The 18,071-nt window shown below is 39.0% G+C and overlaps 1 protein-coding gene across 8 annotated transcripts in view; it reads left to right on the forward strand.

Moving 5' to 3' along the window:
* Nucleotides 1–6,803: 6,803 nt before the first annotated feature.
* The window catches only part of LOC131245909 (cell division cycle protein 27 homolog B), a 33,400-nt gene continuing 22,132 nt past the window's right edge, over nt 6,804–18,071 (forward strand). For 3 of the 8 annotated variants that reach the window (XR_009171034.1, XM_058245680.1, XM_058245683.1), the window contains exon 1: nt 6,894–7,323. Coding sequence is in view for 6 of the 8 variants with exons in the window: in XM_058245680.1 (XP_058101663.1) it covers nt 7,219–7,323 (105 nt within the window). In the remaining 2 variants the exon portion in view is untranslated. Of the gene's footprint in view, nt 6,873–6,892; nt 7,324–18,071 lie in introns of those variants that run through there. The other 5 variants (XM_058245682.1, XM_058245685.1, XM_058245681.1 and 2 more) reach the window with 4 other exon arrangements.

The raw sequence follows: 18,071 nt of genomic DNA on the forward strand, positions 1-18,071 counted from the left end.
ATGAGAAAACAGATGCACATTGTGGATATACAAAAAAAAAAAAAAAAAAAAAAAAACCATCAAAATAGGCACCACATGGTAAGGGTAACATCCATTAAGGTGTTACCTGCACAGCACCTAATCCACTCCCATGAGCACGGACCGGGTACTGCCCTACAAAGACCTAACTAGAGGTGGACAATCTTATTAAGACTCTGTCAGGTTCACCATAATGTTTGTGTTTTATCTGTGCTATTCATACATCTTAAAACTCAATTTAAGTGATTATTTAAAAATTGAGGTAGATCTAATGCTTAAGTGGAGCACAACACAGAAAGTAGTGGGGATTGAATGCATATGATTAAGAAGCTCTCGAGGGCCATAGAAGTTTTGGATCGACTTATATTTATTTTTTCTCTTCATCCAGGTCTATGTGACCTTATGAGTATCTATGCATATATATGTATGTTTGTATGTGTAAATATATGTACACACACACACACATATATGTTACACTCTCACACACACACACACACACACACACACACACACACACACATGTTACACTCTCACACACACACACATATGGAAATGGCACGATAAGGTCGACCTCATGGGAATTTCCATGAGGTTGAGTTGTGTGGGCCCCACTGTGATGTGTGTCAAACATCAATACCGTGCATTTGATGGGTCCCTGGATTTTTGAAAAATCAGTTGTAAACAGAACTTAGGTGAGCCATAACATCCAAAACCATGTAAAGACATGCCTAAAACATATAAAAGCACATGGTGGGACCCACCTTAGTTTTGGATGCGGCTGAAACTTGGTGTGACCCCTCATCCAAGTGGGACACACACAATGGATGGGTTGGATTTGTGAACCACATCTAGGTGGGCCCAATAAATGATTATGAATGTTTTAATGGGAGGTCAACCCCTCTCAATTGTTATATATGGTGTGGCCCACCCAAGTCATGGATTGACTTGATTTTTAAGCCCATGGTCCACCATGGAATGGTGCATCTGACTAATGGGGTAGATGTTGGACACACATCAAAGTGGGGCCTATACAGCCTAACCTCATAGGAAGTTCCCATGGGGTTGATATATATATATAGACATGCTCACCTATGCACCTACGCACGTGCGTACCTTTGTACACATGTCATGGGTGTCGAATCTGAACTGTCCATAAGATGCAAAATCCTATGAAACCTTAGGGGGTGGATTTTCACCCTGATCTAAGATTCTGGTGGACCATAGAAAAGAGAAATTCAAATCAAGGGAATAAACTATTTGCATTTTTCATTTCCCACCGAAGTTATGGTTCAAAGTAAAAATTGGTACCAAGGGGTTTCAAGAGGTTCTGCTTCATGTGGACCGTTCAGATTTTCGATACTCATCACCTATGATGAGTTCTCAAAAAGGTTCGTATATAATCCGTGCGAACTGGTTCACAGGTGAGCGTTCCAATATATATATATATAGGGGTGTACACGAACCGAGCTAGCTTGGTTAGCTCGCTCGACTCAACTTAAAAAAGCTCGATTCGACTCGGTTCAAAGCTAAGTTCAAGCTGAGTCGAGCTGATTTTTTTAGCTTGAAAATGAGTTCGAGCCGAGTTCAAGCAGGCCCCAGCTCGACTTAACTTGGATCGAATCCAGCTTAAATTGAACTCGGATCGAACTAGTTCGGTGACTCGGTTACTTTGCCATTGATCTTGCTCACCATCTGTTTGATAAAATTACTCAACGAAATGTGGCTGGTGGCAAGGAAGGTATGTACATGAAAGAAATACCCTTTTTCTCTTTGTTTTTCTTAGTTTTTATGTTGCTTAGAAGGTGTTTGATAAAATACTTGTAAAACTATTGCTTTTGTTTGTAGAACAGTGGGATTTTGAAGTTACAGTTCAAGTGTTTGTGGAAATGCCTCAATGGCGAACTCGAATCTTGCCTCGAACTCGACCCGAGCTGCTGACCGAACCAAGCCAAGCTCGCCAGTTAGGCTCGAGGACAGAGCCGAGCCGAGTTCGAGCTGAGGCCAGCTTGACTCGTTCGACTCGTGTACACCCCTATATATATATATATATATATATATATATCACAACCCCAAGTGGAGGGTCGCAATGTAGTAATAATCTCAGTAAGCCCGAGGTCGAATCCACAGGGACTGAACCTTGTACGTAATCTGAAAGTAATTAGAACTAGAACTAGAAGTAATAATCTAAACCAGGAAACTTAAGAGAGTAATGATGAATATATTAATTAAAAACTAATAAATTTAAAGGTGGTAACTAGGGTGTCAAGGATCCACTTGTAGCAATTAGGAAGCTACCTTACAATGATTCAAGGACACAACTGGAATCAAAGTCCTATCATATCCAATTGGTAAGAAGAGATTTGTCAAATCTTTGAACTTCTCGTGAATCTAATCATCAATGGAAGCGAATGGTGAAGATTTGGAAGTGATTCCGTCGCCTAACCATACCCAGGAGACAAGGCAAACAACAACAATTTACCAATACTACAACTAATCATAGGAGAATTGTGAAAGTTAGGAAGGATTCCGTCACCCTACCATGCCTTAGGGACGATGGTGAATAATAGGATTAATTTCACAATCTCAATTCAAGGAAAATAAGATATTTCAAGCTATCGCAGATCTATTGTGATTTGATTCACAATAAACTATTAAACACTAAAAATATCCCTTCATAATTAAACTAGAATCCAAGAGAGTTTAATAATACATGAATCAAAACAAAGCAAACATCTCAATCACACTACAAGCTTCACCTCTTAGCCCTGGCTAAGAGGTTTAGCCAAACATGATCAAGCTAAAAAATAACATCAAAGAAAAGAAGAAAACTAAGAAGGAGAAGAAGACTCCTAGCGTCGGCCACGATCTCTCTCTCTCTCTCTCTCTCTCTCTCTCTCTCTTCTCTTGCTCGTTCCTCCCACGTCTAAGGATGATCTCTCTCACATCTTGCACTCCCCCTTTTATAGAAATAACGTAGGGCGGTGGCTGGAAGTCGGTGGAGAAACTCCTGCAAAAGCTTTTTACATAGCACAACAGCGTGCGCAGCAAAACGCAAAACAACTTGCGTTTGGAGGGGTTTTGGGACATTAAATTAACCCATCCTTTGATTCTGACTTCTTAGCTAGGGTCGTGGCCCTCTTGTGCATCATCTAGACGGTCTAGATCGTTGAAACGATCGATGATCGTGAGCCACAACTTCCACGCAAGCCATGCGCACGGGAGTTGCGTTGAGCTCTCGATGGGCCCCATAGTGATGTTTTAGGAGAAATTCACCCCGTCCATTAGATTCGTGGTGAAAATTTAGTCAGGAATGGATGATTTTTCTCAAGTTTAGTGCGGCCCAAGCGATTGAATCTTCCTGCCATTCATCCTGCATTTGACGGTTATCTTCTTGCGATAGCTTGCATGGTGGCAAAAAGACACCATGGATATGGTCGCGCCCCCTGGACATAATGAACGGTCCAGATCAACAAACCGGTCCATGGTGGTGGGCCACTACACGTCCCAACGTCCTATCGTGTGGACGCTGGATGTGAAGCCGGGCGAAAGTCAGGTCAGCTCTACTTTGACCAAGAATCTAGTTCGGTGCACTGCCTGTGTATGTGTGTTGTGCACACGCGCACCCTCAAGGTGGGGTCCTGAGTGATGTTTTGATGAATCCATTCCGTCCATCCTCTTTCTCATATAATTTAAGGGGTTGAGACCAAAATTGAAGCATATCAAGATATCAGGTGGGCCCTAAATCAGTGATTTAGTGGCTGATCTGTCTGTTGGGTTACTTTTACAAAGATCCAATGACTGAAATTTTACGTATATATTTACTTTATGGTCCTCAGGTTAGATATAAAGTTTCAAGCCAAACGGATGGTGGGAACCTTGTTATCTTGCATTTAGGATGATTTTCAGGCCTCTTTATCGTTAATCACTTGGATTTCTCGGATCTTTGGCGTTAAATCTTTCGATATCGGTCTCCTAGGATCCATCCCTTGCCTTGGTGATTCTTGAGCATCAAATCATGCTTTCAGTATATTTTTTCAATCCAATATCTTAAATTCACCTTGCAACAAAAACATTATCAAAATATAACGTTAAACATTATCATGTACATAAAACCAAGTAATAACTGGGGTCTAATATGCAATATTTGACCCTAAACAATATATATGTACATATATGTATACATATTAAGACAATAGTCTATACGTGTGTGTGCGTGCGCGCGTATTCCAAGTCTCCTACACTGGTCTACATGAAACCTTGACTATTGTCTTAACATGTGGCTGGTTAAAGTAGGTCCTACTATAATGTTTTAGTGAAATTCACCTCGATCACCAATTAAATTATTCCATTTTAACGGTAATGTATAAAAATCAACCGTATTCATGATTTAGACGGGCCATTCAAATGCGAACAGTTTGAGTGGGACGTTTACCCTTGAAATAGTTAGAGGAGATCATTCACTCTTGATTTATTTTAGAGACCACCGTGGTAATTATATAAAATATGTGACTTAATTTTAATTATATTTATAACTTAAGTTAGCCAAACAATGAAACACAATTTAGAGAGCGCGTGTTGCCTTGTACATTTTTTCTAATTTTGTGATCCACGTAAATTAAATTGTGTATTGAGTTACTTATAATGCTTTTATCATACTATGTAAACTTTGTTGGATACACTATGAATGAATGTGGTTTATCCATGTTGTCCATCTATTTTTCCAGCTCATTTTGAGGGTTGATTCCAAAATTGTAGCATATTCAAAGCTCAAGTGGACCACACCACAGGAAGCAATGGGAATATTGATTTCCACCATTGAAACATTCCTAGGGCCCATGGTAACGTTATTTGTCACCTAACCTGTTCATAAGATCAAGTAGACATGGATGAAGGGAAAACACAAATATCAACTTGATCTAAAACTTCTATTGCTCTTGGGAAATTTTCTATGGTAGGTAAACGTTTAATTTATACTACCTAATTGAGCTTTGGATGCGTTTCATTTTCGTGCCAAAGCCCCAAAATTATCTGGTAAAATGAATGGACATGGTGGATAAAATACATAAATCATAGTGAGCTTCATAGAGTTCAAACCACACGGTGCAGATTTCCTAGCTTCCCGATGCCCCCCTCCCTAGCTTCCCAATGCAGTAACTTCAAGCGAAAGGCTTTAGATTTATTTGGAGGAGGATCAAATCATTGCTATTTCGACTCCTTCTGGTGGGGAATATCAAATCTGAAGGAAGTAAGGGAAATGAGTAAGAAATCCCAACTTCTTCTTGCAAGAAACTCTTCTCCTTCTCTTGAAATTGTTGGATTCCCATTCTCCAAACCCACGTACACCTCTCTCTGCACCATTCATCTGGTGGGACGTATGTTCGATCGATCACAGTTCAAGAGAGCACAAATGTGCGTTTCCTCATCTTCTTTTCTTTTTGAAAAATTAGAACGTTGACTTGTAAGTCACTTAGGTTGCGTTTGGATGCTTGTAAGTTTTTTAAGTTATAAGTAAGTTACAGGTAGCCTACTTAAATATGAAAAAAAGTTACATGTAATTCTATTTGTGTGTAAGCTATAACTTACTTATAGGTAATTTAGTTTCTGTGTTTGGATAACCTGTAAGTTAGTTATAAGTTGTTATCTATTCATATCAACTTGAATCTGGAATACAAAATTATTTAAAAATCAAATTGACATATAAAAAAGCCTGGATAAAAGTATATAATTTTATTGAGCCCATTTAGATGAATAGTTAAACCGATTCTTATGTTAAATTAATCATTAGGTGGGTCCTAAAAGTAGGTTTACGTATTTAAAAACATGTAAAAGTGAGCCCACTTATATGTAACATAAAAACTTATTTGGAAAGTTTAAAATCAAACTAATATTTGTTCTTCCCTTCATCCACGTTTTTATGACCTAATCTTCAAGTAGGACATTAAATAAACATTATTGTGAGCTTGAGAGGTTTTTAATCATGAACATTTGATCACCACTGTTTTCCTATGGTGTGGTCCACCTAAGGTTGAGATCTACTTCAGTTTCCTCAATTTGGGATAAAGTCCTAAAATGATAGGAAAAAATTGATGGACAAAATAAATAAAACACATGCAACATAGAGGGCCCAAAAAGCACCCACCAACAATATAGCTATGGGCTACAGTCACTGGCCAAACTGGGTGGGATCGCAAATTATGAAGTTCATTGTGACGTGTTCTCGTTACATCCGTGTCATTCATGGGTGTTGAAAGCTCATCTTAGGACTTGATCCAAAAGATAAGAAGATTTGAATAAAAGGTGGACCACAGTATCGGAAATAATAGTAGTTGACTGTTAAAAACTTCTCACGGGCTACAAAAGTTTTTGAATCAAGATGACATTTGTGTAGTATCTTCAGCCAAGTCAGTGTTACCTTGCTAACAGGTTAGATGGCAAATAAATATTCCAGTGGACCCCCAATGAAGTTTTCAACGATAGGGATTTAGTTAAGATTGTTTACTGTGGTGTGGCCCAGTTGAGGTTTGGATCAGCTTCATATTTTGGATCATGCTCTAAAATGAGCTGTCAATACGGATGGACGGTGTGGATGTAAGGAAAGTACATCACGGTGGGCCCCGCAGTAGGGCTCCGAAACCGCCTCTGGCCAAAGAGCGCCTGTTCCGCGCTTAAACAAAATGAAAAAAAATGATGAAGAAGAAAAAGAAAAAAGAAAAAAGAAAAACAAAAAAGGGTTAGGGCTTACCTTGCCAGAGCAGAGAGAGGGAGAAGGAGACGCTGAGAGAGGGAGAAGGAGACGCTGAGAGAGAGAGAGAGAGAGGGAGAGAGAGGGAGAAGGAGACGTTGGGTCAGAGAAGGTAGGTGCACTTTCAATGCAGCTGCGTTTCCACCACCCTCTCCCAAATTCGAAATGGATAGCCGTTGCGTGTAACAAAGTAACCCGTGACTTGAAAAACACCTAATTCCACTGTTACATTTCTTGCAATCTTACCTGATAGAAAGTTACAGGCTGAGACTTTGTTACCTGTAACATTTCTCCCGCAAACACAAACTATAAGAAAGTCACCTGTAACTTCCTCACATTTTACCGAAGTGACAGGCATCCAACCGGCCCCGAAAAGCCTCCAAACACCATCACCGACATCTCACTCCGTTGTCGGCTTTCCTAGACGAAGAAGAAGAGAGCAGAAGATACAAATAGGCATGGAAACCCTACTCGTCGAATGCGTTCAAAGCAACCTCCGCCTCTTCATGCACCGAAACGCCATCTTCCTCTGCGAACGCCTCTGCGCCGAGTTCCCATCCGAGGTATCTTCCTTCTCCCTCTCTTCCTTATCCTTCCCTTGAATGGGAGAGAGAATCCCGGATTCCGGAATCGAGTTTTCACGAACTAGGGTTTTTGCCGATCCCGACGGAGCTCGGAATGGTAGCGCCCGTCAGGTTAGGGTTTCTGATTGGAAAATCGAATCAGCAATGCAATCGACTGAAAGGGATTCTGTAACTGGTAAAAAGAAATGGCTTCCTGATAATGATGAATGAAACCTGAAGGGGGGGGGGGGGGGGCGCGATGTGATGAGTTTTAGGTTTCTGATTTTATTTATTTAAGATGTATTGTTTATTGGCCTTTTTTTTAGTGAATTCAATGAGTTGCATGCATTGTAGGGTATGAAGATTGTGATTCTGGAATATAGTTGCATGAAGCGTGAAATGGTGACAGACTAAAGTATGGGAGCGGGAACTGTCTGTTCAAAATGTTTGTGGAATTGCCTGTTTCAAAATGTCATTAAGGGGTTGTTTGGATGCTTGTAATTGGAATACATTGGATTCCAAATCACATGGTAAATGGAATTAATGTAAATTGAAATCCTTAGTTGTGATTGGATGTCTGTACTTAGAATACACTGGAATCCAAAAAATTGTGTTTGGATACCTGTAATTGAATGCAATAAGTAAACCAGTTTTTATACCCCAAATTAGTATATGTGACATTTGACATAATATTTGTAATAAACCCATTGAAATATGTACTTTAGCCAAAAATAAGGAAATTCCATGCCTTAGGTGGGCCATAAAAGTGCGCCTACTTTCGAAAATCCAACTGTTTCTAGCATTTGCATTCGATTCCGAGCCTTTTGAAAGGATTCCAATTCACATGATTTTGATGTATTCCATTTCACATTGATTCCAATCACCATTGTTTACCATCAACCTAAAGACCCCTTTTGCCCATGCGCATCCATTTACCACTGATTACAACTGTTTACCATCAACCAAACAACCCCTAAGTATAAACTTCTAGGAAGCAAGGAGTGGGAGAATTAGATAAACCCTTCATTCTAAAATCACATAATGAGATCATAGTAAATAGACAAAAATTTTGAATTCAATAATGTGACTAAAAAAGCACAAGTTTTTGCCATTACCACAATACATATAGGTCAACATGATCTCGTTCATCAATAAAAATATTCCAGATAATTCACAGATCAATTTTGTGTTACGATCAGTTGGGTTTGAGTCTATAGCGTAATGGAAGATGAGGCCTTTCGACATTGAGGCCTTAGCAAGATGTTCTGTAACGGTAATGGTGGCTGTAACGGCCACCACCATTACCTTTACGATACGGGGCATAACGGCTGTTACGGCCCCGTAATGGCCGCTATGGTCTCTCTTTTTATTATTTTTATTTATTGAAAAAACCCCCGAAAAACCTGTATTTGCCCGTAATGTTGATTAAAAAGTATGAAAAACTTATATATGTCTCGTAATAGACCATTATGGGGCTATTATGGCCTTTATAGTAGATGTAATGTGCCGTTAACGGCAATTACATGTCATTTTTTCCATAACGGTTGTTACGACCCCGTAACGTGTAATAGTTGTCACTAGGGGTGTACATCAGGCCGAATCGAGTCGAACTGGGCTCAACCCGGCCTGACTTGGTCACCAGCCAAACCAGCCTGAACCTGGTCCGGTCTGGCCCGGCCCGGCCCGGTCACCGGGCCAACTTGTCCAGCCCGAACCCGGTCAGGTCAGCAATCGGGCGAGTTCGGGCCAGTTTCGGACCTATGATTTGGATGGCCTTGATTTTTTGACCCTGCTCCATCTACTCCATGGGAAGGGCTTTGGCAGGTAACTTGAACGGCCTTGATTTTTGAGAAGGGCTTCTGTCATAGATTTTTGGGACTTTGCTCTATCTACAAAGGGACCCACGATTTGGACGGCTTGGATTGCTGTAAATGATTAGGGTAACTGGGTAAGAATATATATATATATATATATATATATATAGGCCGAGTCGGGCCGGGTCCGGCCAGGTCGAGTCGGGTTTTGGCTCGAGTTGGGCCGAATTGGAACCTATCCAAACTCGGCCCGAACTCAGTTCCGAGTCAGGCCGAGTCGAGCTAGTTAATCGGGCTAGCCCGGTTCGTGTACAGCCCTAGTTGCCACCGTTACCTTTACGTAACGCCCATTACGGCACACCGTGGGTCTTAAGTCTTTCAACTAGTTAAGAGGTAAGAAATCACAAGAAAATGCTTTGCAATTTAATGTTGAACGGAAGATCCATTATTTATCTCGTTATAAAGAAGAAATAAAGCAGCTGAAGCCCCACGCTTTTGAAAGCATAAGATCAAAAGCCAAATTAAAAACTTTAAAAAGAAGAGAACACGTATAATTTGAATTGCTAATCAGAAAATCAATTCGTAGGATTTATAAAAAAAGGACTTAAAAGTGGGAGTCAACACTTTTGCCTAAGATCAACTTAAATTGTAAATCGTTGGATTTTGACAAGCATGCACGTGATGTGCAAATGATGGATGGATGGAGCTGCAAAAATAGTTTGTGGTGATTTTGAGGTTCCTCTCTACTTTCTTAAAGTTTGCGACTCAAGAGCCTAGAAATGAGATTGGTTTGAATTATAACCATAATTCTCCCACCAAGATAGGTAAGTGGAGGAAAAAGTGTTTGAGAATCTGGTTCTCAGGAGGGACGTTACACAATGCTGCAAGTCCCAATTTACTAGAGGTGAGTTCTTCCTAACCAGGGGACATGATGCAGTAAAGCTTGTAAAAAATCTAGGAGTTTCTCTTGCTTCCTTAGTGTCCCGTTTACTTTCTAAATTTCAATAACTTGTGAATTACCGTGTCTAGGCTATTATTAGTTAAACCACATTAAGAAAGGTACGCTGGATTTGTTTTTTGGGAGTTGATTTGATCAATGTGTGTTTTCTTTGTTTGTTTAGGATTAGGAGCCTTCATAATAGTGAATGTCCCTTTACGTTTTTTGGGTTGGGATTAGAGTGGGTATTAGAGTGTGTAATAGGAATGTAGCTTGGGGTTGTATAAATGAGAAGGGTTGTTTAATCTGTAATTGGAGTGTTAGCTTTTAAGCTTTATTTCTTTATGCATGCATATTTATTTATTTTTGTTTTGTTTTTTCTGTGCATGGATTTGACTGGCTATCTCCATCGGAAGGTTGAGGAAAATTACTAATCACTACTAGCCAATTTTGAATGTCAAGGGTATCTAGGAACCAATAGTTTAAGTTAAAAAAAAAGAAATTTGAAAATTTAAAAAGTGACTTGAATTGTGTGGTCTTGGATTCGTGATTTTGAGCAAGTGCATGGCAAAGGGGAAGGAAGGTGGCACCCTTCCCCACGCATGTTGATGCATGGTCTCTACTTGGGGCCTGTTTGATAAAAGTTTTTTTCGGCACTAATCACTGAATTTTGGTACTTTCGGTGATTTTCCCTTATTCAGGGCATTTGTTTAATCCACATAAGCAAGGGCTTGATTTCGATTTCCACTGACAAGTGGGTTTTTTTTTTTTTTTTTTTTTCTTTTCTTTTCTTTTTAGCTCCCTCTCTTTATTCATCACTTAACATGGAATACGGTAAGTGCTTTTGCTCATTATCAATAATTTAATTTAAAAGGACAACAATGCCCTTCCTCTTTTAAAAAAATGACAACACTTTTGGGCCACCTTATGATGTCTGATCACAGATGTAAACCGTTAATCTTGAAGTACCCGTCAAGCCTTTCAAAATGAGTGGCTACTCGCCCAGAATGGAGATCGGAGTGCTGGGATCTTGAACATCAAAGTTGGTGTGTTGCTACATATCTGGGCCACATATGCGGTAATAATGATTTGACATTGTGGCCCATTTTTCAAGGTGTTTTTAGACTCATTTCGTAAAGTGGACTGCCAATGTTGTCAAATGGCATAAGTGTTCCGGTGCGATTGCTTATTCTTGATCGCTTGTGTAATCCCACAACTTTTATTTTTAAAAAACTTTAAACAATTGGATAAAAAATTGAAAGTATGCGATCGCATAATCGCATACTATTTGTATCATGGTATTCAAAATCGGTTACGTAACGGCCGTTACGTAATGGTAACGGTCATAACTGTTACACGTTACGGGGACGAAACGGCCCTTCCTCTTTTAAAAAAATGACAACACTTTTGGGCCACCTTATGATGTCTGATCACAGATGTAAACCGTTAATCTTGAAGTACCCGTCAAGCCTTTCAAAATGAGTGGCTACTCGCCCAGAATGGAGATCGGAGTGCTGGGATCTTGAACATCAAAGTTGGTGTGTTGCTACATATCTGGGCCACATATGCGGTAATAATGATTTGACATTGTGGCCCATTTTTCAAGGTGTTTTTAGACTCATTTCGTAAAGTGGACTGCCAATGTTGTCAAATGGCATAAGTGTTCCGGTGCGATTGCTTATTCTTGATCGCTTGTGTAATCCCACAACTTTTATTTTTAAAAAACTTTAAACAATTGGATAAAAAATTGAAAGTATGCGATCGCATAATCGCATACTATTTGTATCATGGTATTCAAAATCGGTTACGTAACGGCCGTTACGTAATGGTAACGGTCATAACTGTTACACGTTACGGGGACGAAACGGCCATAACAGCCGTTACAGAAAAATGGGCCGTAATGGTCCTGTAACGGTCTAGTAACAACGATTTTCAAAAAAAAAAAACACAAAAAAAAATGGCCGATATGGGGCTATAATGGCCGTTACAGCCCGTATCATAACGGTAACGGTGGTGGCCATTACGACCACTGTTACCGTTTTGGAACACCTTGATCTGTATGGCATATGCGGCCATCGCATATGCCATATGGATGGCATTATGCTATTATGTGATCACATAATTGATTATGTGATCGCTTATGACAACATTGTGGACTGCACATTTTGTAGTACCCATTGATGTCTTTGAAACAAATGGTCACATGCCCTAAACGAAGATCGGAGCGCTAAGATCTTGTATGTCAAAGTTAGTGTGTCATTGCGCATTCGGGTCACGTGACGTAATAATGATTTGACATATTTCTGGACTCCTTTCGAGAAGTGGACCTCACAACTTGTAATACTCATTGATAGACAAGCCACATATCTCAAAAGATAATTAGATCGCTGATGTCTTGTACATCAAAGTTAGCGTGTCGCTGCGCATTGAGCCACGTCTGTGGTAATAATGATTTGACTTTATGGCCTAGTTTTTGAGATGTTTCTAGTCTAATTTTGAGACATGGACTGCACATTTTGAAATACTCATTTATAGCTTTAAAACAAGTAATTGCATGTCTTGAACGGAGATTTGAGCGCCGAGATCTTGGACGTACAAAATTGTTTCGTTACACATGTTGACAAAAAATAAAAAATGCAAAATCTGACGTTAGTTGTTTGTCTCAAATTTGACATTTTTTGGTCTCCCTTGGGAGATCTGAGCCTTCCACGACGTCCAATGCTTTGAGCCCTATGAAATCGAGGGGTTGCTCGTCCAAATCAGAGCACAAGGTATTCAAAATTATGTTTCGGTCATAACGACCGATGCGTAACGGTAACGGTATCAACCGTTATGCGATACGGCCCCGAAACGGGGCACCTCTGTTTTTTGGGTTCGTGACGGCCGTTACGGTACCGTAACAAATGTTACGTGCCATAACCCTACAGAAAAATGGAAAAAATGAAAAAAAAAGAAGAAAAAAACATACTTTTTTTTCCCCCTTTTCTTCTTCTTCTTATTATTATTATTGGGTTGTGGCGCTGCTGCTGCTACTGATGCGGTTGCGGCGGTAGTAGATACTGCCCTTCTCTCTCTCTCGTTTCGGTCTCCTCTCTCTTCTTTCCCTCTTTTCTTTTCATTCCCCTCCATCTCTTATTTTCTTTTTCCAAAAAAATGAATGGACTGGCGTGGTTGTTTCACAACCATGCAGGTTATATATATATATACCTATATATATATATATATATATATATATATATATATATATATATATATATATATACACACACACACACATACATACATACATACTCTGCAGTGTACGCTGCATAGTGCACACACACTATTTTATTATGTGGGGTGGGGCCCACCTTGATTTATGTATAGTAAATCCATGCCATCCATAATTTTTCAGGTTCATTTTAAGGCATGATCCTTGAAATGAAGGGATCTAAATCTCAATTGGATCACGCAATTGGGATTGAATGACCGCCGTTAAAATCTTCTTAGGGCCCATTATAATGTTTATTTTCCATCCAACCTATTGATGAGGTCACATGGACCTTCACTTTGATGAAGGGAGAACACAAATAATAGCTTGATCCCAAAATAAAATGTGTTTAGAAATTTTTAATGGTGGGAATTAAATCATTATTTTGTGATCCACCTAAGATTTGGATCAGCCTCATTTTTTTGTCCATGCCCTGAAATAAGTAGGCAAAAAGGATGGACCACATGGATATACAACAAATGCATTGAGGTGGGCCCCACTTTTAAAGGCATGCTCACTAGTGGTCCACTGAAGATTTAGATTTACCTGAATTTTTGGACCATGCCTTAAAATGAGTTGGCAAAACGAATTGACGACATGGATATACAAATACATCGAGGTGGCCCGCCTTTTCCACTAGTGGTCCACCCGAGATCTGGATTTACCTCATTTTTTTCCAATATCCTTGAATGAGTTGACAAAACGGATGGATGACATGTATATATAATACATAATCGAGTGAACCCCACATACATGGCCCTAAAAATTTATACATGAGCTATATATCAACTCAAAATTAACCAATTAAATTTTGAGACCATTGTTGCTAAGTCACAATCCCAAAATTAAATTGTTTGAACAATTTTCACTATTAGTTTGCAGACACCTATTTTTTTGAAATAGGACCATTTGATATTACATTTTTCACTGTCCAATAAATGTCCACCAATCCATTAGTGGGATTAGTGCCAATAGATTGCATTAATTTGAGGCTAGTTTAAGGCATCAAACGGTCCCCTAATTAGCCCTAAATTGACAACACTATTTACCCTAATTTAATTTAATTTTTTTTAAAAAAAAGATCTATTGAGGAAAATGATATCAAATTGTTAGGTATATGAATTACATAATAGGATACAAAAGTTCCTAAACTCTATATATTGAAATGAAATGGATGTGAGTCACGAAGTATGTAATGCACTAGCACTAAAAATAAAAGGAAAACTTGAAAATATAAGATGTTTTGGTATTACATTCATTATAGTAAATTTATATAGATATTATATTGTTAGAAAACTAAATATAAAAGGTTTGCAGTTAATTCCAGGTTGTCAGGTTCATAAATCTATTAGATAACCCGATATAGCATTCTTATCATTACACACCATAAACATGTTCCAAATTATAAATGAATGCATTTTTGGAATATTTAGAATATTTCGGATTTAATGGATATTTTTTTATAATTTTTTGACCTTTTTTTTTTTGGCACAATTACACACCTCGTATCAGCTGTTACAACCCCGTATCGGTAACGGTGGGCATCGTTACGCCCATCGATACCGCAACGGAACACCTTGTCAGAGCATGGGTTGCGACAACAACAACTGTTCAAGATGACATGTTCTTTCAGTGGATTATATCTCTTCATCCGCTGATCAGATTTGGACAAAATCTAGTCAGTGCATTTCTCGATGTGTTCTTCGAGATGTTCTAGTCGGATTGGACCATGCATGACCAGATCTGGCCTGATGAGATTGTCACCATTCGATCTTGTTTTTTATAGATCTGATTCAGTTCGTGTTAGGTTGGGCTGAAAACCATTCTTTATCCCAATGAATACCCATTAAGCACATTTGATGGTTCAAAATGATCAGATGGTAGTCCAATCAAGGAGATATGGGCTATGAACGTTTAGGCTTTGTATGGCGAGATCAAAGGATGACCTATCACATTCAACCCATATGCAACCCCATATCTCGGCGGTCTTGATTGGCATGGCACACCTACTAGATATATGAGTTATTCATGAGATATTTGATGTAGGTCTCGCATGCGCGTCTAATTGACCTTCAATCCCTCCGTATCCGCAATTCACCGTTGAACTTTTGAAAATAGTAAGGATTAAAACTTATAAATTGAGTGACATTCTCTTGCCGGAATGCACAAGAGGAAAATATTAAAATTTTATTAGATTATGCATGTGTGCAAAATTTAGTACATTGGCAATAATAGGTTTTGTTTCATACTCTACAAAAGATGGAAATTGAAACAATATGGGCAAATATGATAAACTTCCAATTTTTAGACATTTATGGCTTGTGTTCACCCATCAAGTTTTTGTGAAAAAAGTGCTTATTTTAAGATACAAGGACTTTTTCCAGACAACCTACCAAACAAAATTTTCAGTACTTATTAAGTACTAAAATTCAGCACTCAAGTCAATTTTTAGACTTTATTTTTCAGTTTACCAAACAACACCTTACTAAAAAAAGAAATGAAAAAGAAAAGAAAAGAAAAGAAAAGAAAAGAAAAAGAAAGAAAAGAACATAAGTGGATCAGGGGATTAAAAATGGAATTGAGGAGAGAGGGAGGAGTGTGCAACAATGCTTGATTGGGGTTGTGGTGGATTTGCCACTGATAAGTCTATCTTGAAGTATTATTGTTATCCATTTGATGGTCTTGTCTTGTTCGAGCTCTTTTTGTAGAAATAATCTTAGGAGGTTTGGTTGGAAAAGGGTGATCAACAAAATCCTCCTATCAAGTGGGTATTGAACTTGTTCCTTGAAGCCTAGGGGTTGTGGTGGTCTCCTTGCCGCTTAGTGCTTGGAGAATTCCATGTTCTCCAATCTTAATGCATTTCGACTTTCTATTTTTCCTTTTGCAGGAATCTTTCTTTAGGGTAGTTAGGTTCCTAAGGTAGAAGAAGCTTCAATGAATAGGCTTGAGGGATTTGAGGCTAGGACCAAAGAGAAGGGTCTCCATTTATGGAGATTGGGGGTGGTTGTTTGGTAATTTGTGAGAATGCAATGTCTTTTTTGATGGGCGATACATACATAATATAAGGTTGTTCGGGGGGTTGGAATGTAAATTAAGGTGTGTGAAAAAGTGATTTGGGTTCAGAAAGTGAAGAGCTTAGAAAATATGGGTCATCCTTAGAATGCAAAAACTCAGAAAATAGGGGTTATTAGAGTTGAGGAAGTTGAATTTCTGTGTCAAAAGTCAAAGAAACTAAATTACTGCTATGAAACTTAAAACCTACTCAAGCATGGAATTGGGTTTCTGTGCCCTTGAGAGGCTCAAAAAATAAAAGGGTGTTCTCCCCCACTTTGGCAGTCCCCTTGCCTCTTAGGCCTTCTAGGATTGTCTTTTGAGGGTTCTAAGGGTTGTGACTGGTGATTGGATTCGGGAGACGGGGATCATTCCGATCTTAAATCCTGGATAATTGAATATTAAGAAAAGATCTTTTCACAAGTTTGACTGTATTAATTGATCTAAACTATCCATGTGATCTTTTACTAGTACTTGGAGAATTTGATTCGTTAAGTGGAATCACATTGTGCCACTTCCACTTCAGCTCATGTCAGAATCATCATTACACAGCTTGCTTCGACCAGATTTAAGGTTTTGGCTAACTTTAGTTTCAATTGATTCAATAAAAAATGATTTTCTGTTTGGACGATTTATTATAGTAATGATTCACAAAAGTCATTTGCTTTTCTTCTAATCCTTCTTCCTACTAATGTCTATCGTATCGTTATTACGTAATGTATCACACCTTTGGGATATAGATACATATCGGTTATTGTATGGGATGCATCAGTTGTATCACGTAATGTATCGTTGTTGTTGGGAAATATGGGAAAACATTAGGAAATTTGTTGAATTTTTAAATGAAACTTCAATGATTGTTAAAAAGACATTAATATACACTTAGAAATAAAAACATCACAAAAAACAAGTCCAATAATAGGTTTCCTTTGTATGGGATCCTCATCTATGCGCTGTCTGACTGTACTGATGCAAGTATATTCAAAGTCCATTCATATAATTTATAAATGTAAGAAGACATGTATGGAAACACAAGCAATACATTCCAAAGCAAAATAAGAAATATCCCCATGAATAATGTGTGTGGCTTTGGCTTAGACCCACATAGAGTTAGGGGTGTACATCGAGTCGAGCTGGCCTCAGCTCGACTTGGCTCGACCATTAGCTGACCTCAGCTCGAACTCGGCTCGGCTCGGTCCTTGAGCCTGACTGGCCAGCTTGGCTAGGCTCGGTCAGCAGCTCGGGCTAGTTCGAGCCGAGATCAAGCCGAGTTCGCCATTACAATATTTTCACAAACACCTGGATTGCACCTTCAAAATCTCATTGTATTTGAGACAATAGCAATGGTTTTACAGGTATTTTATCAAACACCTAAGCAACATAAAAATCAAGAAAAAAGGGTGTTGGTTTCATATACATACCTTCCTTGCCACCAGCCACACTTCTTTAAGGCATTTCATCCAACACTTGGTGAGCAACATCAATATCAAAGTAACCGAGTCACCGAACTGGTTCAATCCAAGTTCGATTTGAGCTGGGTTTGATCCGATATGATTTGAGCTGGGGCCAGCTCGAAGTCGGCTCGAACTTATTTTCGAGCTCAAAAAATCAGCTTGACTCGGCTTGAACTCAGCTTTGAACTGAATCGAATCGAGCTTTTTCGAGTCAAGTCGAGCGAGCTAACCGAGCTAGCCTG

The sequence above is a fragment of the Magnolia sinica genome, chromosome 5 (genome assembly GCF_029962835.1).
Source record: "Magnolia sinica isolate HGM2019 chromosome 5, MsV1, whole genome shotgun sequence".
Lineage (NCBI taxonomy): Eukaryota > Viridiplantae > Streptophyta > Magnoliopsida > Magnoliales > Magnoliaceae > Magnolia > Magnolia sinica.